The 26763-nt window shown below is 35.8% G+C and overlaps 1 protein-coding gene across 2 annotated transcripts in view; it reads right to left on the reverse strand.

The window, feature by feature from the left end:
* The window catches only part of CEMIP2 (cell migration inducing hyaluronidase 2), a 68911-nt gene that overhangs the window by 20804 nt on the left and 21344 nt on the right, over positions 1-26763 (reverse strand). For both annotated transcript variants that reach the window (XM_025051402.1, XM_006918436.2), the window contains exons 4-16: positions 26142-26703; positions 22722-22891; positions 19661-19849; positions 17949-18118; positions 16704-16913; positions 16180-16385; positions 15973-16042; positions 12409-12537; positions 10068-10156; positions 6084-6215; positions 4957-4992; positions 4033-4188; positions 1621-1798 (exon numbers count right to left, since the gene is read on the reverse strand). In XM_025051402.1, coding sequence (XP_024907170.1) covers positions 1621-1798; positions 4033-4188; positions 4957-4992; positions 6084-6215; positions 10068-10156; positions 12409-12537; positions 15973-16042; positions 16180-16385; positions 16704-16913; positions 17949-18118; positions 19661-19849; positions 22722-22891; positions 26142-26703 — 2297 coding nt within the window. The remainder of the gene's footprint in view (positions 1-1620; positions 1799-4032; positions 4189-4956; positions 4993-6083; positions 6216-10067; positions 10157-12408; positions 12538-15972; positions 16043-16179; positions 16386-16703; positions 16914-17948; positions 18119-19660; positions 19850-22721; positions 22892-26141; positions 26704-26763) is intronic.

Consider the following 26763-nt stretch of genomic DNA (forward strand, 5'->3'; position numbering starts at 1 on the left):
ATTTACTAGAATCTTCTGAAAAGTATATGTCACTTTCTCTCTCCTGAACACAAACCAAGCTCAGTTCAGTAATTTTCATGTCAGTTAAGAGTTCATTTGAAGCCTTTACTGAACACATAGCACACAGCTGCATAGCAGGCTACAGGTGACATGTTTTATAGTCTTTAGCTGCTTCTTATTAGTAGTAAAGTAATAATGTTATTCTAACCATGCAGATACACCTCTAAAATGCTTTTATGAACTCGTCACCCTGGGATGTTTTAAAATCAACTGAACATCTAAATGGTAAGCAACCCAATGGAAAAATCAGTGATGTTTGGGACAAGTGGCTCTAGGTTCTTAGTTCTAGGCTTTCCCTCCTTTATCCCTTGTACCTCCCATGGTTCTATCTATGAGAAATTTAGGGCATATTTTCCATTTTTAAGGTAGAAGAAATTTGGCAAATTGCTCCCTTTACGAACTATTCCCACAGCCTCACTACCAATGAGAACTCTAGGCTGATGAACCACTGGACATAAACTGCAGATCCTCTTAAGGCTGTTGGAACTCTAGAATTCTACAACAAATACCACATCTAACAAACTGATTTTCAGTATGACCATGTCAGTGGTCAGTAAACTGTACACATGGAGAGGTCCACATGGGCAATAAGCAAACCTCCCTACTAGAGAACTGATCCAAACTCACCCTATTTATGTTAGAAGCTATCTTGTAATGTAGCCTTGCCTCTTCCCTTGGAGTCATGAAAGAGAACCAGCCAACTAAATCAACATCCCAATCTGTACCTGTGCCTCTGTTCCAAGCCTCGGCTATTCTAGAAAACCAGACATAAACTCTAGTAAAATATCACAAGTTCTATTTTAAATTGGGCAAACACAGAGTTTGCCTGTGGACGTGAATGAGAGAACTATGAGCCACTTCCAGCTGTTGCTGCCTATGAGAGGAGGGATAGAGATGGTCTGAGACTCAATCTCTCTATGTCACTGTCACCTTGGAAATGGTAAAATGGGGGGAGTATGTAATCAGATTGTCCTGTATATTAGAGATAAAGGAGGTACTGATAAAACTATTAAGGAAAACTATTTCTCTGGGCTACTACATTGTAAACAATTATTTCTAAATCCTCTTTGTAACCTTCACAAGAACCTTCCACTAGTTTCTATCAAAAATAACCCCATTTGTTTCATACTACCCCAGTATTCTTCTTCTTTTCCAACCTTTTATCCTCTAGTTCTCCAGCAGAATAGACCCCAGAGAAGTAAAATACCAGGCAGAACCCAAACCTCTTCATGAATTACTACAACAAATTTCCTAAAATCATATGTCCTCTTGTTCCTATGAAACTCTATAATCCCCATCCCTATGTCAGCACTTTAAGTAATTTTCCCTTTCAAAATATCACTTGTAAGTTAAAATGACTCAAGTCAAAGTGACTCAAGAAAGTTAAAGTGATGGGACAGAGTGTAAGGAACTAGAAGTTGCTTTTGCATATATACAAAAGTCATATATACTCCCAGTCATAAAGACTTAGTCACAAATCCTGTCTTTTTATCTTTGAAATGTACTGTCCCTTCTCCTCCCACCGCAGTCACTATGTGCGAACCACAAGAACATACTTACATGTGGACCAAACTTCACAAGGGAGATGTTATTCCTGGGGGTTATCTGCCAGGAATTCTTCATGAGGAAGCCAATAGCACTGGTATACCTATCTGGAGTTGGCATATATTTTTTGAAAGTGCACCTGGTGAGATGAATGGGCCCATCATAAATTTGAAAGCCTCTAATCGGGAATGTCCTGTTGAAATACAAGATTTTTTTTAATGCACATGGGCTCTTCCCTTTAATAGCTTATATACTTGCTTTATAAATACTCTTTAATATCCTGCATGCACTAAGCACAATTCTAGAATACAGTGGTAACCACAACAAGATCCCTGATCAAATAAAGCATACACTGTAGTGAGAAAGGCAAAAAGAAAAACAAAGGGTAATTACAGGTAAGTGCCATGGAGACAAGACATAGCAATACAATAGATTGGGTAGGAGAGAGATGCTTTTTCTGGATAGAATGCAGGTCTCTCTGAAGAGGTGACTTTTGCTTCCTTCAATCAACTCGGTTAAGACCTTTTATTTGGTAACTCATATACTTTAGTTTTGGTTCCAAAATCCGAAGCATGAGAACAAAAGACAAATCTATGCTTAAACAGAGAGAACTTTCTTTCAAGCCTTGACAGTAGCAAGGTGAAATGATATACTTAAAAGTATAAAAGTATAATTCCTCAAGGCTAACTATGTCAAAAGGGAAGCTAAATTGAGAAATTAGTTTTATTCACTTTCCTCCTTTCTGTTCAAACATAAACTCCTTAATCATATAGTATTAATCATAATTAATGTTCAAAACCCATAATATTCTGGATCCCTTAGGTTTCTCTCCTTTTAAATTACTTGACGGCATTGCAGAGGATTTCTATGGAAACTAAGTTTACAACTTGGCAGTGTTTTACAATAAAAGCATATACGCTAGCAAGAAATCGAATAGCCTGGTTAAAAATCTATGCATCTTTACGTATTTCTAAGGATATATCTCAAAATGTTTCTCTCACATAGAAAAGGTTGTACAGATAAGGTAAAATAAAAACTGGAATCTTTGTTTTGGAAAATCCTCCTTAGCAAAGCAGCAATAGGCATTTCAAAATAATGCTGGAGGCCAATGTAAAATAAAAAGGATAAAATTGAATTGACTGCCATCATACTGCAGCCTATACCTCAACCAATACAGCTGTTTTTCTTTAATCTGTACATTAGAAGAGGTAGATATAGCCTAATTATGAAGAGCACAGCATTGAATCCAAACTAACAAGGTTTGCATCCCACCTCAGTTACCTTAACTAAGGTATTTATGCAGCAAGATGATGACGGTGCCTACCTCATTGGGCTTTGCAAGGATTAAGTGAATTATTTAGAACAGGGCCTGATATGTCATAAGCATTTAATAAATGTTAGCTATTAAAATTCCATAAAGTTCCTTTCCCAGAGACTTCCATGGTCTAACAAGAGTTTGCACAGAGCATAACATAGAACGGCATTCAATATTTACCAATGACAAGCACAGGGGTAGTGAAGCCAAGCCTAGGTCACCCTTTGCCGGAAGCTAGTAAAGCCTATCTGCCAACCCTCACCCTCTGCTTCCGAAAGCTAAGAGTCTGTTTGCCCCATCCCCCTGACCCATCCTAGCCCAATGTGCAGACAGAATGTAGAACTCTAAGAGAACTGATGCTTGAAATCATACATTAGCTTTGAGGCATGGCCTAATTTAGAACACTGGTTTTGCTCTACCTAGTTTTCCCACAAGTAAAATGAGGACAACTCCAAATTGTCTCAGAACTGAAGTATGGATTAATTAGTTGACAGTTCCCTAAAAGCTCTGAAGAATCTTTCTAGTGCTAAATGCTATTTTAATGACTCTGATTATTTTGACAGAAAGCATGCCAAAAGTCTACCCCCATATCCCCTTCAACATCTGAAACACTCTTAATTATACAGCCGTGGTTAGGTTTTGAGTCAGTTTTGGCATCTATCAACTCTTATTTTCTAGGACTCTTTTCAATAGGTAATTTCCTTTTTCCAGTGGCTATTTCTGAAAACCAACATCACAAATTGAGGGAAAACTGACCTAATGTCATAGTTTATGGTTTGGCAACTCTCTGTGGCTCAAGAAAAAGTAAATAAAACCACCAGCTTATACAAGACCTTATATAAGGAATAAGAAACAAAACAGGTTCCTTCATTATAAAATTGGTAATGAAATCCATAGTGTCTGTTTAGTAGTTGATGCTCCAGAATTCCAGAGGATAATACACAAATAGTAACAGTGATAATAATAATAATAATAGTTTTAATGATGATATTGTTGGGAAAGTGTCACAGTAGAAACCAATCCATCCAGGATGATTACAGAAACTTCCAGAATGGTTTAGGTTTTTCATTTATTGTTTAAATTTAACATTCCACTGTGAAAGCGATGCTTACCTGTTCCTGGGTAACGTCCGAGGCTTCTGGTCTATTCCTCCAATGCCTATGTACTTGTTCTGACCACCCTGAAAGCCATAATTCCTGCTCTCTCCGACAAAGAGAGATTCAGATACCTCCTGGCTGGAACCTTCATCACTTGGGAAGCTCCCATCACTGTTAGGATGAGAATAATCATTAACCACACATCTCCAGGAAATTTAAATTGACCCTTGAATGAAAACAAGCTATAACTTAAAAATAGCTAAAAATTTTCAAAGCAGTCAGTAGCTCTTACTAATACACATTAATGAATTATCAAAAAGTACTTCCAAACTGTGAACATACCTCTCATAAATTAATACAAATTAAGTATATTGTAAATTAGTGGTTGGCAAATTAGATTTAAACAAATGAAATTTAATTAAGTAGCAACAATTGATTATTTTAGGCTCAAGCGACAATATTGAGAATAAACTTGCTCTGAATACAACAGTTAGATGACAAGCATGTTTAAGATGGCAATAACTGTTACAAAGAGAAAATATCAAAAAGTTCAGTTCTTAAAGACCATTGAGAAATTCAACCAGCTTCTAAGAAATATATTTAATCTGCTTCCAACTCTTACTCCCTTCCCTCTTTATTCCATACTTTTTAAGCTCTTTAATCTAATGCTCATGTGTTTTCTTCTAAGCAAAAACACAGACTGGGCCTACCCTTCTGTGGAATTCCAGCTATATTAACCTATTACTTTGGTATGAATTCAATTAATCAATAAAAATGTATTTTTGGCCCTCTAGTGGTATCAGGCAGCATGTGCTTTTTTTTTTATGTTAAATGATATGATATTCCTGTGTCATTCCCAAAAATAAAGTAATCAATAATCACGAGTTATTTTACCTACGACTTTAAATAATCAGAAGTATTTTTAAAGTAATTACAAACCTGGCAAAGGTCAGTCCTATTCCATTATCGGCAAATCTGTAAGAAAAAAAGAGAACGAGGGAACATTTTAATTTACCAAATCACGAAAGATGTAATTCTCTCAATATTTGCCATGAAATCCAGGAGGTTCCAATGTTTAGTCTCCAAGACCACATGAGAAATTTCACTTCTCAATAACTAAAGGCACAGACTCCCCAGTGAAGACACCTGGTTCAAACCTCAGCTTTGCCAATTACTAACTGTATGGGCAAATTACTCAACCTGTCTCTCTCTTAGTTTTCTCACCTATAAGTTGATATAATAATATAACCTTCCTCAAACATTAAACAGACTAATTAATTTCAATCATTTTAGAACAATGCTTGGTACACAGTAAGCAGTATATTTGTTATAATTATTTTTATAATTATTTTTAAAAACAATTAGATTATGGTAGTCTCTTCAAAATTTTTCAACATTAGTACCCAAGCTATTTCTACAGATTTAATATGTCAATTTTTTTCACATGGTAAAAGACAGAGAAGATGGTAAAATGCCAGGAAGCTAATGTCAGTGCCAGCCAGGGGAAAAAAATGGTTTTCTAGACTCTCAAACACCAAATCTTAGCTCCATATATATCAGACTTCTCCTAAAACTGTACAAATAGGAAAAAAAAAAAGTGAGATGCTCACTGCCTCAAGTCATGTTAAGACATAAGTCAACAAATTTATTAAGGTGGACTTCACAACTTTTGTTTTGAATGGCAGTAAAAGAGCATCAAAAAAAACTTTGAGTTTCCAAGAGGAAGGAAAAAAAATCCAGGTAGTTTCAAAATCTTTATTTAGCTCTCTGACATAGACCAGGTTTGTTATATAAAGTTAAATTTTCAGTTTCTGTTCAATCTCATCAAAAAACTCTCATGTCACCAGACAAGTTCAGTTCCAATAAAAGCAGCCAAATGAGACAATTCCAAACATTTGCAGTCTGTTAATGCTAGCCTACTTTCTCAGAGCTTGTCCTCTCTATTAGTAACAATAATATCACTCCAGAAACCACCACTGTACTTTCAGTCTACCAGGTTTTTCAAAATAGCCTAAAAAATAAATACATCAGTGTCATCAGATAATAACTTTGTAGAGAATACCCACGCTGAATTCTGGACAACAATGTCTCCCCCTCTGACCCAAGCTCCATGGTCATTATTTTTAAAAGCAATGAGCCTGTCAATCAAAGCAGCAACACGTGGCTTTTCAGGGTCACCATCCTGATGAGGCCGAAACCTTTAAGTTGGGAGGGGGAAAAAAAAGACTTTTAAAAATAGTTATGAAAAAGCAATGGAAATCAGCTATTTATGATTATAAGCTTAAATATCAAAAAGCAGGATTTAAATTTGACCAAAAACAAAGAAAAAAAATCTTACAACACAACCTAATATTTGTTATTTCAAATATCAGAAAAAATTATTATATTTATTTATAGAAGTTTACAGAGTACTGCTTTCATATCTTCTTAGTTATTTTTTAAAATCAACTTATAGAATGAACACTAAAACCATTTTAAAAAATAAAAACAAAAATCCTTAGACCAGAAAATCTGGCATGTTTTCACAAATTCTAAAGCTCCATGATACTAATATAAACTTACTGAATAAATTAATTATATATTTTGATACATATACATTTAAACTGAAGTATTATTTGAGTTGTGGCTGGTGAAAAATGTCAGAGATAGAGATAAAACTGGGTTTTATACCTTTAAAAAGCCTAAATTTAAAATAAATTGTATTTAACTGACTTATAAAAATCAAATTTTATCTTTTCTCTCTCTTCCTTCTAAAGCATTTATAAGGACCTTAATGAAAAAGTCAAAAAAATTGGCATCAAAAACTATTCACAATAACTCAAATAATTCCATAAGGCCACCTATTTAAAAATAAGATTATTTCTATCTTAATCTTACAAAGGAATGGTTGGGGGAGGAAAAAACTAGACTGCTTTCAGAAACCAATTCAGGTTAAACTTTTCAGTCACATAATCAAGAAATATCATTTGTACAAATTCTACTACTACCACAGTTATTGGTATTCAGTAGGTGCTCACTAAATGTGTCTGATGGGAGAAGCAGCTACGCACAAAGAACAGCAAGTGCAAAGGTTGTTAGGCATGAGTGGGTGTGGCATATCCACGGAACAAGCAATAAGGCAGGAGAGTAAGAAGCAAGAACTTAGAGAGGCCTGGATGTGGTTCTTTATTCTACATGCAACAGGAAAGCAGAGAGTAGAATGGCAGTTGCCAGGGACTGGGGAAGGAGGAAATGGGGAGGTGTCGGTCAAAGGGCACAAAGTTTTAGTTATGCAAGAAATTCTAAAGATCTACTATACGGCATAGTGCCTATTGCTAACAATGCTGTACCATCTACTCAAAATCTGAGAAGAGAGTAGATTTTAGGGTAAGCGTTCTTACCAAAAAAATAATAATTTAAATTTTAAAAATAACAACAATAAAGAAGTGGGAGGAAACTTGGGAGGTGATGAATATGTCTAGAGCCTTGATGGTGGCAATGGTTTCATGGGAATGTACTTATGCCCAAACTCAGCGAGTTACATACATTGAATACGCACAACTTTTTACGTGTTAACCACACCTCAATAAAGTAGACAGACAGGCGTGATGGAAAGTCATCGGAAACATGGAATCAGGAACTGATGACCAGATTTCATTTGTTTTTCAAACTGGTCTCTAGCTGCTACTTGGTAAAAGGATTGTAGCGTATGGACTGCGAAAGAGACCAGTCTGGAAAACGTTTTATCCCTCCTTAGATTGTGTATGTGACCCTTACACTAAACAGCTCTAATCTAAGGAGTAAAAAGTCTGACTGAGCCGTCACCCACTCTTTTGGCATCGTTGTTACTGCCAAACAGCTTTGCAGTCATTATATAATATTAAGCAGATGGAAGAGTTCTGAAAAGGAAACTACACAATGTTCTAAAAGAAAGCCAAAAAAAAAAAAACCTCAATAAAGCAACATCTGATTCTCTGCTGTGGCCATCTCATTTTTGCTGAAATTCCTATCCATATAAATCAATTGTTGACCACTTGCTTAGATACCCTTTATTTTCATCCTCTTCCCCCACTTGGCGTGCAAAAAATAGATAATTTTCCCAATTTCTCATCATCCTCATTTATGAACTTTCAGCATCCTTCCCAATCCTCTCTTAATTGTCCTCAGCTTTAAATGTGCTAGCTTATTCTCTTGCTTTTCACTTTTAGATGAAATTTTCCGATCTCAAACCGAGGAATTTCTTAAGTTAAAATTTCTCATCTTTGGATTCCTGTAATTTCACATCTCGAAGACACAAGGAAGGGCTCATTTGATTAACTGTTGAGTCAACTTCCACTGTGATGAACAGACTGAGTATCTTCTGGATCTCATGGGCCTGACGTTTAATTTATTGGCTGGCTTATGACTCACTTGTGTGACAGTTTTATCATCTGAATCATGTCTGGACTGCATGAATGCATGTGGGCATATTCTATACATTAGTTTAAACAAAATTAAATGTATACACCAGACACCAAATGTTCCTCTCTTCTATAATCAGTTCTTCTTTTCAATAACGACTTCCAAATGGAGTCTAATTCCTTACAAATATGTATGCATTTATAAATTGGTAAGAGAAATAACAGAGAGCAGAGGAAAAATTACCATTATCATAATATCATATACATATACCTAGTAAAAAACTGGTTAGGCCATTATGGATAGTTTTATTGTCAACTCTAAAATATCAATGGATTCTGAAATATATTTTCACCCATCCATTCATACACATACACATAGTTTAAAGCAAGGAAGAGAGTCAATTTTGTTGTTTAAAGATTTTTCTGTTAATACTAACTTCAAAGTATACATTACTAGTTCTACCAGCTAGTAGAACTAGTAATGAACTCTAAAAAAAAGTAGCAGCAACCATCTAGCAAAGATTTCTTTGCTTTGTCAAAAAAGTCTATTCTTGGTTCATAATATGTCATCATCTCTATGCTCATTTTTCATCTTATCTCCCCTAGTTTTTCATTTCATGTCTTGCTCAGCTATTAGGTGTCCGGAACCTTGTGTTTCATTTAATAATGCCCATAGTTTCGCAGCTTCTCAAATGCTGTCTGATCACTGCTTTGAAATATTTCAGGCTTGATTTGACCTTTAAGGAATCCCAATGAGTAATTTTACTAATTATACTTCTCAGTTTTTCCTGACCTCATGTCTTATTACTGTGTTGAAAGGATCCTGTCTCACACCTAAATTGACTCTCTGACCTACAGTGTGGCTCCTACTTTATTCCCTTGTGAATAATCAAGTCTGACACCCTTTTCTTAAATGTCTATCAACAGATCCTATTAAATCTAGCCCCTTTGCAACTCCATAAGTTGGCCGATCAACTTGAAGAATGAAAAAATAACATGTACACAATTTGTACTAAATATAACTTTAAGTTACCATCTTTTCCAGAAATTTTTTATTTCCACTAAAGATATTTTATTTATTTTGGCTCATACATAGCATGTAAAAGCACTCAGTTGAAATGCTGATCCATATCCCTACCACATTCTGTGGTTATAAAGGAGAGTAACATAAAGCCTAACTATGATATAAATCTGAGACTACAAATGACTAAACCAGAACTGGCTTAATCATCAAGTTTGAGATCTTGCCCTTTGAAATAGAATTAGTGCAATGTTCCATTTTGACCACTAACAATAAATTCTATATGCCTTGGTTTTCAAGGATTACACCAAAACATTTTAGCTTTAACTTGTTTTTCAATGAATCATATTCTACTTTAGGCCAAATTTGGGCACTTTTTCAACGTATCTCTCTTTTTCTTTCTCCTGCAACTCTAACAGTTTACAACTATGAAAAAAGGAAAGCATTAACTTCTTTGGTATCTTGATAAGATTAAAAAGGCCGGCTACAGGTCTAGAACAGCAGAATAAATGTTTTTCCAAAACCCTCCTACAAACTTTAAAAACTTCGTTTTAATTATGTTACTGGAGAAAAGAGCACAATGGCTTAACTCAGAAAGTTTTGCTTTGGTAAGATATGGTTCGAGTGTGATTTAAAAGAACCAGCTCTACCTTGCACTGTTATCCAAACAGAGGTATTCTCGTGGGTCAGCACCACTCGCGTTGGTTGTTTTGACGCCTTTGTCAATAAACAAGCCAGCCTGGAAAATATAATAATAAACTGAAATAAATATGAATCCCAAGTTACATCTATGTATGTAATAATTCACGTAAATAAGTTTTAGCTTACCATGTCTACCAAAAAAAAAGAGGGGGAAGAAATATACAGCAAAGCAAAGGTATCATGAAAACAGCTACTTTCCTGGATATTTTTAAAATTTTACTCATTAGGTCATTTGCAAATATTTATGTAGTGCCTACCTCGTGGTAGGCACCAAGCACTATACATTAACAAGAAAACTACGGTCTTTGCTGTTACTGATACATAAACTAGAAGACATGCAATTAAATAAACAATTACAACACAGTGTGATAGCGTATGATAAAGGAAGTATATGATGCTTTGGCAGCATGAAGCAAAAACCAAGATGAGACTTTTGGCAAAGGTGGGAGTGAGAAGATTCAGGGAATATCTCTTAAAGAAAAGTGACGTCCAAAAGCTTGAAGGATGGGGAGGAATTAACCACACAAAAGAATAGGTTGAAGATGAAGGGCAGGGAGTAGGTGGGAAGCAGCTGCAGACCCCAGAGTAAAATACTCAATGGAATCATTTTTAAGACCAGAGATGAGAGAGGGCATGGAACATCTGAGAACAAAAAAAAATTTTAATAGACTGACAAGAAATGTTTGGAGAGAGGAAAGGTAAGCAAGAAGGAGAAATAGAAACGAAGACCAGGTGATACTAAGCTGATATGCTAGAGAGTAAAAACAACAGACTTTTAATAAAGGTAACGTAATCAACTACATTTGAAGAAAGAATACTCTAGCTGTGAAATGGATAATGGTTTGGAAAGGGACAAAAAAAAGAGGTAAGGGATGAGGTAGGAGACAACTGCAGTAACGCAGAGAAATGAAGACGACCCAGACTTGTGGCAGCAGTAACGGAAAAATGGATAGAGTAGTACCTACACCATTTAGTAATCAATAAAATTCTAAGGGCGAGGGAGAGGGAGCAATACAGGTTCACATATGTCTAAGTATGGGCAATTAGGTGGTTAGTGGTTTCATTCATTGAAACAGATATGGGAATGCGTCTGGTGATAAAAATAAGGATTTCAGTTTTGAACGCATTTTATTTGTGTCCCTAAGACCTCCAGACGGTATTCACAGGCAGTCGGATGCGATTGACCTGGACTAGATTTGGGAGGCAGGAGCAACAAAAGCCACAGAGGTCAGTGTTTATTTATGACTGATCTAAAGATGACAGGTTCCTCTCTGAGCACACCAAAGGTTCAATTTCCTTTGGCTATAAAGTATCATTCTAGATAGTCAGTCCCAAATTTAACACATTAAAATCTAATCGTCCACTTATGATTTATATCTAATATGCTTATAATTAATAGAGTAAATAATGACGTGTGCTATATGACATTAAAACTTAATCAGAATGAGGTGTTTTTATACCACGTAAAATTAGAACATTTTGCAGAATTCCATTTTGAAATGCTACTTTCAATAATTATTATCCTTAACCAATCAACTCACAAAAACCATAATTCTGTGTAAAGTTTTTTCCTCTGTCAAGTCTTCGTCAAGTGAGTCTAAGCTCTTCAATTATAACAACTTAGGTTTTTAAAGGATCCTGTGAGTATCACAAATGGAAAGTTTAATTGAACTTTGATGTGAATCACATCAAGGTAAAGAATCTGCGCACTGTATCATATAATGAAAATATCAAAGTGCCTTGTGAGCACAAAATGAACTAGATGTATTTGTCACCAAGGGGGTGAGGGCCAAACACCATGGAAACTGGATCTCTTAAATGGCCTTTGGTTTCTTTGACCTATATCATTTTAAATTAGGTCAAACATTCGTAAACAATATTTCACTATTTACATAATTAGTACTAAATGCCCATAGGACACTTTATCGGTACTAAGAAATATCAGAAGTATATGACCTAATACGTACATCCTTAGAAACATGTAATATTAAAGGTTAGAAAAAAGATGAGAGGGAAGGAGAGGATGAGGATGCATGAATCAAGTCCACTGTGATAATTACTCAGATTGCATGCCCATGTGTGTGTTAGTGTATATACCTCTGTGTATATAAAAAGAAAGCTCTGTATACATCCTGAACATGGAAGGGTTAGCAGTCTGCTTTTTAATCACAAATTACTTTCTCTGATGACAAGGTTTACCTAAAACTGACATTTCTCAGTTGTAATCACAATAGTCCATCCTTTATTCTGTAAATCACATGTACTAATTATTAAAACTTACGAACCTACCTTAAAACTTGAATGGACCCTGTTGTTATAAAATATACCCAATGGAGTAAGTTCTGGTTTCGTTGAAAGCTGCAATCCACTGGATTCCCCAGTAGGTTCCTTGTGGAATAAATACCATATTCCAGCATCCTATAATTAAAAGGGCAAGGTCATTAAAAGCCTCCTTTACTAAAGCCAGTCTACGAAACACCCTCATAAACTAAGCACTTCACAAGAAAGTTTAACCTTTTTAATACTGTTCATTGTTTCAGATTAGGAATTGACCATAAAAAAGTTACGGCACTCATCTCGCACCCTGAAAGCAATTACATCATGATGTTTTTAAAAAAGCAAATTTAATTTTGCTTGCAGGATTAGACAAAAGATAGAAATAACAGACTGAAACAAAATATGTTTTCAAAATAACTTTCCCATTATCTACTTTAAAAAGTTATGCAGAATTATAGCCAAACAAGCCTGCCTTCCTTCCATGTGACCAGGACAGCACAGCCTTTTAGCAATATAGGGGTTTTTTTTTTTTCTGTTTACCTCAAAACCTGATCAATAGATGAGTCATACCTATTAAACAACTATCCGCTAACATGCAGAGCTCACTGACTTCTTTCAAACAAGTCCAATGCCCTTCCTGTCCTGAGGCAAATTTTTGCCAAGTAAAAAAAACCACCGCATGCATGAATCAGGATGCTGTTTCAGGCTGGATCCTGTCTATTCAATTTCAGTATTACTGACCTTAACAGAAGCAGCAGAATAGTTTAAAATGTTTTGACACTCAAAATGATACATAAAAATCAAAATTAAATGTTCTTAATCCCGTGACAATTTTTTATTTTGCAATTTTGTTAAAAACCAGCCCAGTGTAAAGGGCAACTTCACATGATGAGACTTTGATTAAACAGGTTGTTAAAACTTAAACAGTCTAAAAGTATGGTATTGATTCAAACTTGGTAAACATTCATTTAGTGCCTACTGCATGCCACGTGTACGGTATGGCTAATCTCAAAGAATTCATGGTTTAAGGAGAAATACAGACGGAACTAAAATATATGTAATAAATGCCATATTAGCTGTAATAAAAAGTCTTTTGGGCTCATGGAGGAAAGATGAATTGTGAAAAGCATATATATCTACACATCAAAATTAATGCAACATTTAACATTTTTCCATAAGTGTATAGATGAGTCTTAATAAAACAAACTACTCTGAAAAATGTTTTTGCCACACCTGCTTCTTTGGGGCACAAAACAGACCATGGAAAAAGACTTGGGTTATGGAGAAGACTCCATATCATAGCTCTATAAACCGAGGGAGGAGCAATGGAGTTTGGGGATGGAGGTAGATGGAGAATGAGGGGGTAGCAGCTGCTTCCCGCTGAACACTGTGGTGTCAAAACAGTTAAAGGGAACTTTGTAAAAAGGCAGTGGAAAGGTACAAGCAGAAAGAGTTTGATTGACTTTGGGAGGAAAACTCTCGCCAAAACATGAGCTTTACTGGAATAGTTTTTCTAGAGAAAAGAAAAAAAAAAAAAAAAGAACTCAGAATGACAAGGAAGAATAACATCATGAGGATGTAAAAGGGAGAGACCTGCTTTCTTCTTTTCTCACATGAGCCCCAGTAAGGGTTTCTGACAACCTCACCTTACATTTTTTATAGACTATTTCCAATTTGCTTTGATCTTCCACCCATGACTTCTGAAAACAGCTGAAAGGAATCTCTGCTCTGGCTGTTCGTTTATAATGTAACATAGATCATAGATGATCCTGGCATAAGACTGCTTTCAATCTCTCCGTCATCTTTATCCAAAACTCATCTTCCAGTTAAAAACTTCAACACAAAATCCCATATGGTCTTGACAAATATTTGATGAAAAATGAATGAATGGAAACTGGAAATGATTAAATGTCCAGGTCTCTGCCCAGTCAAATAAGAATTTTATGTTTTTAAGGAAAATCACAAAATGTGAATTCCATCATCACCTAGTGATGCCCGTATTCTGTTTCTCAAAGAAATACTCCCTTCAACTAATCTTTCACTTCATCCTAGAAAACAATGCTAGATTAAGATTTTAAAAAGGAAAGAAACACCAAATATCCATGATGTAGAAATATGAATATTTAGGTACTACTGCAAAGCTCATTATTTCTGTACTGGAGTTTTCAGCACACATATAATCATAATAGTATAAAGTCTAAAAGATTCATTTCAATGTTATAAATTATCAGTTTTAAATCACACTCGATTACAAATTTAAATTCTCCAAGCTTATCCAGGAGACATTTCTGTCATGCAAGAATAGTTCATTTACTCTTTTTTAAGTTATTCGTGTTTGTGAAATAATTCAAGGCACACAGTTAATTTAAGGTACACAGTTGAGTTTAGCTGCTTTACCAAGGAGATGAAATCCTCAAGCGTACATGATCCCTGCAGTTAACAAAAAGATGTACCTCTTGACCAGAGTGATAACTGTCATAATCTGCAGGATAATCCATTCTCATGAAGAAAAGCTAAAATTTTCTTTGTTCATCAACATTAAAACTGAAATGATCAGTTACTTGGCTACATCTGACTTAAATACGAGAAACCATAAAGACTATACATCACACAATGAAATTATACCCTGGAGATGACATAACCCTAAAGATTAGCCCATCTCTTTTTCTCCGTTTGGCATATGTCTTGCTATACTCAGAGACACTGTCATAAGTGATTTTTTTTTTTTTTACATTGACAAGATCATTTTATTGGGACAGTTGCATAACTCTTTATTTAATGTTGGTCAGGTCTTTTTCTCATTTTTACCATGTGGCATTTATATTGACATAGAGTTTCTGTCTATTATTCATTTGATGGGCACCAGGTAAACAAGTTAAAAACCTAAAAATGGAAAGTTGAGCTAAATTTAAATTAGTTGACTCATAAAATTCATGATATAGAAATTACTGAACATTTCAAACGAACTTATTTTTTTATTAAAAATAGTACAGTAAAACATAAAGATTATTTTAAATGATTGCTTCACTGATAAAAAATGGAGCATCATAAAACTCATCTAATGCTATAAAAGTTAAATATTTTATTATTATGAATATTTTTAATTATGACTAGTAGCTATTTTAAGAGAAGAACAAACTTTTCCCTATCCTTACATTTCTGACTGGTCTAATAACCAAATAGACATGAGACAGAGTAGCAAGAGAAAATAATCAAATTTAATACATGAGAGAGTCAGAGACTCCACATGCAGAAGAGGTTCAGAGGTAGAAAGGGAACATGGGTAGCTAAGACATTCTGAGCTAGGGATGAGGTAAGGTGCCTTGGAGGCCTCAAAGGGTCATTGCAGGATGATAAAAGAGGCTGGCATAAATGATTTAGAAGAAACAGAAGAACCATCTCAACCACATTCTGCTCTCAACTAAACAAGTAGTTCCAGAAAACAATATGATGTTGGAGATAGATTGCTACACATTATGTTACATCCATAATGCAACATCCATATACGAGAATATTTATAAACATGAAAACAAAACAAACGAACAACAATAAAAAAAGCACTTGAATATTATTTACCTGTGAGCCTGCAGCTGCATTATTAATCAGATTATTGTTGGGATGAGCAATCCAGAAAGTTGAAACAGCCCTGCAAGGCATTTTTTAAAGGTGATTGAAATATTCATCATGAAAAATCCTGCCGACTAAAAACTCCCCCCTAAACCACTTCCCCAAATGTCAAAGGCCTTGATCATCATACATGAGTTCTCTCTGCCAACTACTCACATACAGTCAGTGGCAGGCACGGGGATGTAATTTCCGAACACTTTTTCCCGCATGGTGGTGCACATGGAGTTGTTCCTGTCAGTGGGGAGGAGGGTGCCGGGCTTGGTGAGGAGTCCTAGATTGTGGAACAAAGTATTTCTCTGTTCAACACCATCTTCCAAAAAGAAACAATGACCTAGTGTGTCAAATCCAATGGTGTCCTTTATCTGCAGAAATACAAGTGTAGGATGTCATTGGTAACAAGATTGATTGTGGTTTAAGTAACAAGCACTATTTAGTGCAGTATGCTCGGTACAAAGAAGTTTTAATCTTATCTGAAGAGGCTTTTATTGATCTCTTAAGAAAATAATTTGGGTAGCTAAAAAAGTAAGCTTCCTTTCCACAGAAAAACGGCAGAATTCTCAGTAAAAGCAGGGTAGCACAAGATATGTGGTGCAAAGCTTATATAAAATCAAGAAGTCATGAGAATTAAGGAGAGGTATCTGCTTCAGTAATATCCATCAACATAATATGAGGCAACTTACCAGCAAGCCATCTGTCCCATGCACAGTGATACACCGAGAGAAGCTGTGATGAATAGACAGTCCGTCTACAGATGTTGCATGTCTATACCCTCCTTTATAATCCACATCTCCACACAGATGAAAATGAACAGGATATCGTCCCAACTGCTGCTGACCCATGTGTTTCAATTCCACATAAGAAAGATGGACTGAAGTAAAATTTTTCATTATCTGTAAGTCAAGGTAACCAAAATTATGATACATTTCATTATAGGAAAGTAGCAAAATATAGTTTTAATAGAAAGTGTCTGAAGGATAATACATTTTAAAACATTTATTGTCTTTCACATCCTATTTTCTCGGATTCCCTGTTAATAACAGCAAATGCTGCTTTACATAAGTGATTGCTTTAAAGAGCTATAGAAATAGCATCTTATTAGGAATAAAAGGAAAGGTAATCAGGAAAGTTGCAGAAATAATTTCTGTATATGTGTTTTGATTTGTTCAAATATTTTGGCCAGTTCCAGTCTCATCTTGTTCTTTTATTTCTATAATTTCCATTATAGTTTGATAGTTATTTCTAAATCATCTCTCAATATTTTTATTGGCACATAACATTGTTTACTTCAGTTCTTTTTAAAAATTCCTCTGTAATGCACAATTGGAGCACTCCCAATATTTTAAACACTGGATTTTCAAGCATATTACTAAAAACAAAGAAATAACACTGACCAACACTTTGGAAATCAGTGTAACAGAAATGTTGCTAACAAGCATAGCCCACTCAATGCACAAAAACTAATTTTAAAACACATGTAGCCAAAATGCAGCCCAGAAGTCCAATAAATTAGTACATAGAGCAAAGCTTACCACACAGTAAGCACTCAACACTTTTACAGAAACATATTTTGTATATGTATATTGCTACTGCTTATCCTTTCATAATATCATGTTTTAAAAAGAACCAATTGATATTTTCATACCAAGATGATTTTTCTCTCTCTATATATAATTTGTTCTTCCCACCATATTGATTTAATTCTTCATAAGAAAATTCTTAAATGACTTAACCACAGGTCCAGGTCAACTAAATAAAGATATAAATTTTCTCTTTTAATCATCTAAAATCTCCTCTTTGTCATTTGGTAGAGAAATAAAATATTTCTTTTTAATATCCTTATAAATCTCATTCTAAAACCTGAAAGTTTTAAAAAACTACATTTAGCAAAGAGGGTTTCAAAGAACTCATCAAATTCTTCTGCCTACCATGACATGTCCCCCAAAGGTATCATAATCGAAGAACTGGCACTGGTTTTCAGCATAACATGAGTCTTCCATTTCTCCTCGGATTGCAACGTTCCGGGTAAGAATTCCAACCTCAGCTCTCATGTCTACACCATCTATGATCTCACCCATATGCAGAAACTGAGGGGTTTCTGGTTGATGTGGGCAAGGAAAAAAATAATATTAGAACAAAGAACTCATGGAACTTATGTCAACAAGACAGTCCTGTTCATTTTGTAACCTTAAGACGTTATCAAAATTTATTGTCTGCTTTCATTTTTTAATACCTCAGAATCACAGAATCCCAAGAAGCAAGGATTTTAAAGATTATTTCGTTAAACCACTCACGCGTTTAACCATCACTACCAACTGTCAAATCCACACACAGAGAGTTTGCTCTTCCCTGAAGTAGCTCAATCCTCTCTTGGACAGCATCAATAATCTGAAATCTACTTAAGAATCTATGATCTCTCTCTAGTTTCTTGTCCATATGTTCTTGTTCTACTCCCCTGAGGACACATGAAGAACCAAATGCATGGCGAGTCCAGAAAAACTGATAGTTTTGTAGATGTTGATAACAGGGTGTCTGTTTTTGTTTCTATTTCAAAGCAAAAGTAATCTGCATTTTCACATTAACAGAACAGAAATTACCATCTTTTTCTACTTATTTTAATATTATTATGCAGCCTTTTGAATTCCCACCTTTATTAGAAGTTTAGAAACACTTTAATAATGAGCTTCTCTCTAATGTTTTTATTATATAAGCTCAGGAAAAAATACAAATAAATTAAAAAGTTGAGATCATGGAGATTCATTATCATGTAGACTTGTTAACAAGAGTGGGAATTTCCAAACGAAATTAAGGCCAGATGTATCATAGTTTTCTGGGGGGTTTTGTTTTCTGCTTATGCCGTGTATTATCAAGAAGGAAAAGTACAACACTGAAGCACAGAGAAAAGGTACCAAGTAAGCCAATCATCCTATTTTTTGAAGCAAAATAATATCCCTCGAACTTCTAAGCTCTAAATTACCCATTGAGTGAGTACTTATCAAATAGTTACTGTAAGCTCTTGTTTTGTACCATAAATGTATAATCTTGAGTACAGAAGCAAGGAAGGCAATATAATGAGTGAAATGCACAATTAATTCCATAACTGAAACAATGCATGAAGAAGCTTTGACTATTACCAGCCTCAGAATAAGTGCCTGATAAATGTCACCCATTCTTTCTAAACACCGTTTACAGGAAAAATCTCATTGTGCTCTGCTCTCCCTCAAAAAAATATATTATTCAAGAGTATGATAAGAAATGTAGTCTTATAAAAATACCTTTCTGGTTCCATTTTAATGATCAGTGAGATCTACTTTTTGCCAAGGAAGTAAGCACTCAAAAACTATGGAATTATTTTTTTTTTTTTAATTAAGAAGAAAAACTTCTATTAAAAAATTAGTCTAGTTGAATGGCTGGGTTTAGTATTACTTAACAGTGAAAATTAATAAGAAGTTGGAAAGGACCTTGGAAAACAATTGATCCACCAAGTCCATATCTTTATTTATTTATTTTTTTAAGCAAAGAAACAGGCATGAAACACAGTGGTAGTGATGGTGGAGGAGAGGCGGTGGTGGTGATTGAGGGAAAAATATAACTCCAGGAATAAATCCCAAGAAAAAGAGCATTCTGAGCAATCCGATACCTTTGACTTTGACCTGGAAACGGTTGCACTCAGGACAGGGGAGAAGCGTGAACTCCTCTGCTTGGTACATGGAATAGTCTGTGCTTGCGACCACAATCCGGTCTCCAGGTTTCCAGCTGCTAACATCATCCAGCAGATGAAGCTTCACTCCATCCACGACTTCTACCCGGAAACCTGAAAGAGAGACGCCTAAACCAAAAAGCAAGAAAGTGATGCATTAGCAGAAATTTTTTTTCTAATATCAACTCCCTCCCTGATTAACAAATCAAAAGTTAAGATAAATACAAGGCAGCAAACATTTACTAATGATGACCATATGGAAGTCATTCTGAGGACATTAATGACTAAAAGATGCAAATATAAACAGATCCCTGCCAAGAGGAAAGAGCCCCCTAACCCAAACATACTAATCTGGTGTTCCTTTAAGATAATGACTCTAAGGGACAATGACAGGAATGAAAAAACATATTTACTTCCATTAGGGGAATCAAAAGAAGGGAAATTTAGGCATGGAACAAGGAATAATATAGATAGTCTTACAGTCTTGAGCCAACTATCCTGATAAAACCTAAATTAAGCAAGTCTTGGATTCTGTTCCCTTGGACTGTGATCTATCCTGCATTTTTATTTTTATTTTTCAAAAAAAAGGATACCTAAATAAATGTAAAGTGTATTTTTTATGTTTATTTCATCCAGATACTAAAATCTATAATAGAATTGTATCCAAATAATAACAATAACAATAGCTAAGTTGTAAAAGTTGTTGGAACTTTGCACACATAATAACCTTTCATCAAAACAATTTTGAGAGATAGGAATTATACACTATGCATTAGAGATAAAGAAACCAAAGGTCAAGGAGTTTGAATAACAACTAAAAAATGAGAGAGCCCATAATTGAATGCTAATCTAATTCCAGAGCCCAATTTCTTAACCTCTATATTATTCTGCTTTCCTAAGGATCAGACAGGTTAAGAATAAAGAGAATAAGAACCTCATGACAGCAACAAGAATCACTACCACAAATTTCAGATTCCTGCCAAAAAAATTATCTAAAATAGGGCAACGAAACCTTACTTTTTCATAAAAAATTTCATATAATTTTCAATAATGCTTAAAAATAGGTGGAAGGATGATCTTTAAGCAAAAGTTTCTTTAAAAAAACTAGATAAATAAGTTTTGACTTAAATGATTTTTAGAAATTCTGGGGTTTTTTGTTTGTTTGTTTTTTTAATCCGGGTTAAATGGGGAAATCTGTATTATTCAATAATTCCTCACTTTTTTCTGGCTTTAGAAGAAAATTCTTGCCTATTATCACTACTGGAAGTAAGAAAGGAAATAAGTTCATCCTCTCAGCTTCCTGGACAGAATTTCCACCTCTTCCAGAAAGTAAGAGGCATCAAGAACATGGGACACAAACATCCTCCTCTGATGGATAGCTAGAATGTACCCTTCTCTAGGAAAGTGCAGTCATCAAAATGTGGACATGAAAACAAAACTTCCCAAAAAGGAAATGCTGATTTGAGATTTGTCGGTAAGTGTCTTTTGCCTGGAATCTTACTGCAGGCAGTCGTACTAAACTTTTCATCAGGTTCAAATTCCTGATAAGAAATGCCCACCCACCGATGCTTTCTGCCAGAGGCAGCCACAATGTGGCAGAAAAAGCAGTAGATTTGGTTCCAGCTTCCTCTTCCATAAGAGATACCACCAATTATACTGAGAAGTAACGTGTGAAAGTCCCTGATACATAACAGGAACTCTACTTATCTGCTTGTTGTAAAGCAAAAGACTCTTTAATTACAATGATATAAAATATACAACTCTAACCCAAATCATGTTTGCATCATCAAAATAGCTAATACTTGTTGAGTGCTTACTATACACGGTGTTAAAAAACTTCATGTTCTTCATACTTGATACTCACAGCAGCCCTACGTGGTAGTTTCCATTATTATCCCCATTTTTCAAATGAAGAAACTGAGAGTTAGGAAGTTAAAGTTGAATGCTCACCATCATAGAGTAAGTGAAAGAGTTGAGATATGAACTCAGGCATTCCGTCTCCAAAAATTCTTTATAGTAAATTGTAATATAGGAAACTACATTGCTGCTAAAAACAGAGGTATGAGCCCAGTCTAAAGTAAGCCCTTCTGGATAATTATACCTTTTACTTACTCATTTCACATTCATTTGGATATAATATTTAAGAAAGGTGGTGGGCAAGCACGGGCAGGAGGCTGCCAATGCCAATCCATACCTGAAGCCAAAAATCTGGCAGCAAAATGGTAAGCAAAAAAATTCTACAGTGAACATCCTTAAGAGAAAAAAGTCAAAAGCACCCTACACACCCAGGGCTAGGCATTATTCGAACAAATTATAGCTCTTCAGAAAGCTGGATTATAATTAAAAGTAAGTTCAAGAAAAAGTAAAGACATAAGATACCTTTACAGTATGTTGTTTAAAGACAGGAAAACAGGTTAAAACAAAATGAACACTAGTGGAAGAAACATAAGATAAAAAAAAATATTAGATTATGTGCATTGAAATAATTATCTCTGAAAGAGGAGGGTAAAGATTAATTTTTTACTTTGTACTTTCTGTGTTTTCCAATTTGTATTAGCTGGATCACCCAGGAAAATTTGCTAAGAAAAATTTGTTTCTATAGCATGGGTTCAAAGTAGTATTTGTTGACATATCTGCATGAAGATAAGATACAAAGTACAAGATCATATTCACTGTCAAAGAGAGCTCATCTTATCATACCCAGATTGTTTCAATAAGTACCAAATCCAGGAAACAAATCCATTAAATCAATTTCCACTAGCTATACACTCAAGAAACATGAACAAAGTCAAGTTGGGCGTGCCCAACCTAGAACAGATCATTATCTAGTCCAGAAAAAACTCCCGAGTCTAAAAGATCAACTACAGTAAGGAAACTATAGGTTCCACCCTTACCCAGTTGAGAAACCTAGCTGGAATGTCATTTGAATATATCACTTCTAAAAAAAAGCTGTCACAATACTTACCTATGTCTTACGAGAGTACAAACTGTACTTGCTTACCTTCAATCCATTCACTATAAGCTGTCACAGTGAACTTCTGCCCATCCACAGTATCAAATTCTCTCTGGGCAAGAGCTTTTCCTCCACTACTATGATTTTCATAGTTTCTCACGGATTCATTGCAAGAAGTACTTCCACCATCAATGACACCAACCAAAGCCCAAGCTTGCCTAAAAGGAAAAAGAGCATGTGCATGTGATTATTTATCATGGTACTGACCCAAATCCTTGACACAAATGTTAGGTCAGGTACCAGTTAATTCTAATATGTTATTTTTGTCAATTCCTACACCTTTTTCTCCATATGAGGTTGCAACAGTCCTGACCCTGATCATCATAGAAGGAAATGCACCTGGATTTTAAATCCTTGTTTGTCCAGCTCTGTAACAGGTGAAACACTGATGACTGTGACTTCAATTAATCATTGACTTCCTTCTTCAGTATACACCCATTTCATTCACTATCACTCTGGCCACAAACCTATTTTTCCTTCTTTTAAAACCTGCTCTCTTTTCATCTCTCCAACGTTCCCCAATCTAGCTGCATAATAGAATCACATAGGTAGCTTTCAGAATAAAACAATGGTCAGACCCTGCCCAGATCGAAGAACTAGTTTTTAAAGTTTCCCAGGAGACTTAAATATCAGGCCACACTTGAGAACCACTGACTGAGTTACAGCAGTGGTTCTCAAACTTCAACAGACATCAAAATCGCCTGGAGCGCTTGTTAAATCAGTTTGCTGGGCTGAACCCACTGTTTGAGGTGGGGCCAAAGAATCTGCATGTGTAACATGTTCCCAGTAATGCTGATGCTGCTGGTCTAGTGACAACCCATGAGTTACTGAGAACCCATGAGTTAGGAGTTAGAGTAATAGTTATACTGAGAACCCATGAGTTAGGAGTTAGTGTAGTAGTTAGCAACCCTGACAGCACATCAATTGCCTGGGGTCCTAACCTTCTGAGATCCTGATGTAAATGATCTAGGGTAGGCCCTGGGCATCTGGATTTTTTTAAATCTCAGGTGTACAAGTAGGGCTGAGAACCACTGGGTTACTTGCTTCTTAACATTCTTAAATCAAAGCTACAGAATCACTATCTGACGGATTTTACACGCCACATGTCTATTTGTTAAAAGCACTGTGTTTGAAATGCCATTTTATTTCTATGATACTACAATAAATATCCCAGGGACTTGTTTAAGCTTGTGATGAAAATCAATCAGTCAATCAATAACAAAGACAAAAGGCCAGAAATTTTGCCTTAAGACTCCTGGTTTAAAACATGAAAAGAAAAATGTCAACTTCCTTCTCTAGAGGAAAAGAAAAAAAACGTAATCTATGCCAGACAGATGGCTGGATAGTCACAGATAGAAGTTAACCAAAGCATGCCTACATCTTTATACATTCCGCACCTGCCCCAGTCTAGATTAGCTACTCCTTGACAATGCTTTATAGCTCTATTTATATTCCTTGACACAGCAGAAAGAATCAAATGAAGAATGTCTCAATTTATTATCTCCTGTGTGAGAGAGAAGGAGAGGAAAAATATCAGAGGCTTCCTTATTTACCAGGACTGCCTCAGCAACTATAAAACAATGTTCTATTCTATTGACATTATCTCCAAAACACTCCTACTTCCCTCCTCCACTTGAGAATAATTTCAATGCAGCAGAACATTATCTTCAAAGGGGTATGTTTATGTACACTGGAGATAATGTCAAAGCAATGGAACATTGGCAAAGGATCACAACTCTAATTCTTTCACCAACTCAGAAGCCGTATTTTAAAGGGAATTTAGAAACCAATAGGGAGAGTAACCAAAAAAAAAAAAAAGGTCACACAAAATATTCATAGCTCATGATCACACAAATCTAGAACAATAATGGCATAAAGAAAAAAAAAAGTTGTAATCCTTGGTATTACTGGATAACGAAACAAAGTAAGAGTCTGAATTTGAAAAGACCATGCTTCACTTCTAGGTCTATAAACTATAGAAATATGTGCACATATGTATCAAAAGATGGGTAAATGAACTCCCAGGCCCCTCACAATGTTCTACTTCTTGAACTAGGCCATAGCTACCCAGGTATAACATTGCAGTAAGTCATTAAACTCACCATTCTCGTTTTTAGCACTTTTCTGTTTTTTGTATTATATTTAATAACATTTTATTTTAAAAAGGCACTTCTGAGGTTTTGCACATGCTAGTCCTCCACTGTCTGGAAAAACCTCCTTCTCCACTGCCTCGATAGCAAACATCCTCCAGGCCTCTTGCCTTTGGGAAGAAGCCTCCACTTACTATCCCAGGCCAATATGGGGGCTCTTTCTACTTAAACTTCCATCACAGCCGGTAGATGCAGCAGTGTCCATTGTACAAACCTCATCTATTTGGGTCTCTGTTTATCCACTAGATTAAACGAGAGCTCTGAGACAGCGTCCTTTTATCTACGCATCTGTGGGTACCCAGCTCTCAGCACCTCCTAAATACTCCCTTGGGTGGATAAAAAAGCAGTTTTAAAACATTACAGACTCAATTCTTCATCAACTTTCTTCTTAACTTTCTCCAGAATTTCTGCAGATAATATTCCATTCCAACAACCAAATTTCCAAAGGAAAAAATAATAACTAGACCAACCAACCATCAAAAAAAAATTAGATCATTTCAACATGTTAGTTTTGAAATTCTCTTTTCGCTTCAGATAAGATTAACAGGCAGAATTGAAGCTTCTGTTTTTTTAATTGTTGAGCCAGCCACTTCCCCAGACTTAGGGCTGCATTGGCAAATCACAGTTAACTAGAACACAATTAACCGGAACAAGAACTATAAATAGTAGAAATGAATCCTACTATCCAGATGACTTCTCAGTCCTTCAACTTGCTCTTCCCTCACATGTGCCAGGCCTCCACAGACCTGCACCAATCAAACAAGTAGATCCAAATTAACATGCATAGGATTCCAAAATAGAAAAGAAAAAGAAAACTGCATGCCCCACCCCCTCTGGCTTTTAAGACAACTTTTATTCCTCAGCATGGAATTGAATGTTAACCTTTCAACTCTTAAATTGCCTCAATTAGCCTGAGTTTCATATGACATACTTCAGAAGATAGCGAAAGAGGAAGTAAACTTTCCTTAAACTGCCTGATCATTTTTTCAGTACCACATATCTGTTTTCTTTTCAGTAGCCTGATGCTACGGTTCACAAAGTGCTTCATAAACCAAAGCCAAGGAAAGAGTTTCTGAAACCAGGATCCTGTCCTCTGGTTCCATGTTTCAAAGAAGAGGCAACCAGACCTATATTTGGGAGTGCCCATTATGGCCAAAGTCAACCTGTGTTGTGTTGTGTGTCTTCGCCTTCGCTCTCCTCTCACACAGATGTAGACTCTAACACGTAGCTGGGAAGGAAAGCACAAAGGTATGCCCACCTGTAGCCCAGTCCTTGGATCAGCTTACTTCCCAGCCGGTCCTGGATCATTTGTATGGTTCCCTGTAAAAGGCTTTTGGCTGCTGAATCTCCGACTGCTATAGCAACTATCCGTCCTGGATCTTGGACTCTCAGAAATTCCTCAAGTTCTCTGCTCTGGTTCTGGTATTCATGGGTATCAAACCTCACGCTTTCCAAAATTCTGGCTGTGTCTTGGTCAATGACCCTCACATTGAGGCCCCTGGAAAAGTCCTTTTCAAAGGCATAGGAACCATTGATCAAGCCTGAGGAGTGCAGAGTTCTCGCCAATAATGTCCACGACGCCTTCTGAGCCCCGTGTAACTCCAGTGTCCCGCCGGCTTCCACACCAATAAATTTTTTGCCAAATGTTGGCATACTTTCACCTTCATCTGACTTGCCGTACAAGGCAATTGTCGCTTTGGATTTATAGCGGCATCTTTCTGCTCCAATATGAAGCGCCCCACCATCCTTGATCAGGATGTAACGAGTCCTCAAAGTAATATTTCTGGATCCCTCTTTATCATCCCCAAACACAAGCAGTCCTGCAGAGAACAATACTAGTGTTAGCCAATTTCTGAAACAGCTTTCCGAGATACAAGGAA

Source organism: Pteropus alecto, unplaced genomic scaffold, assembly GCF_000325575.1.
Source record: "Pteropus alecto unplaced genomic scaffold, ASM32557v1 scaffold95, whole genome shotgun sequence".
NCBI lineage: Eukaryota > Metazoa > Chordata > Mammalia > Chiroptera > Pteropodidae > Pteropus > Pteropus alecto.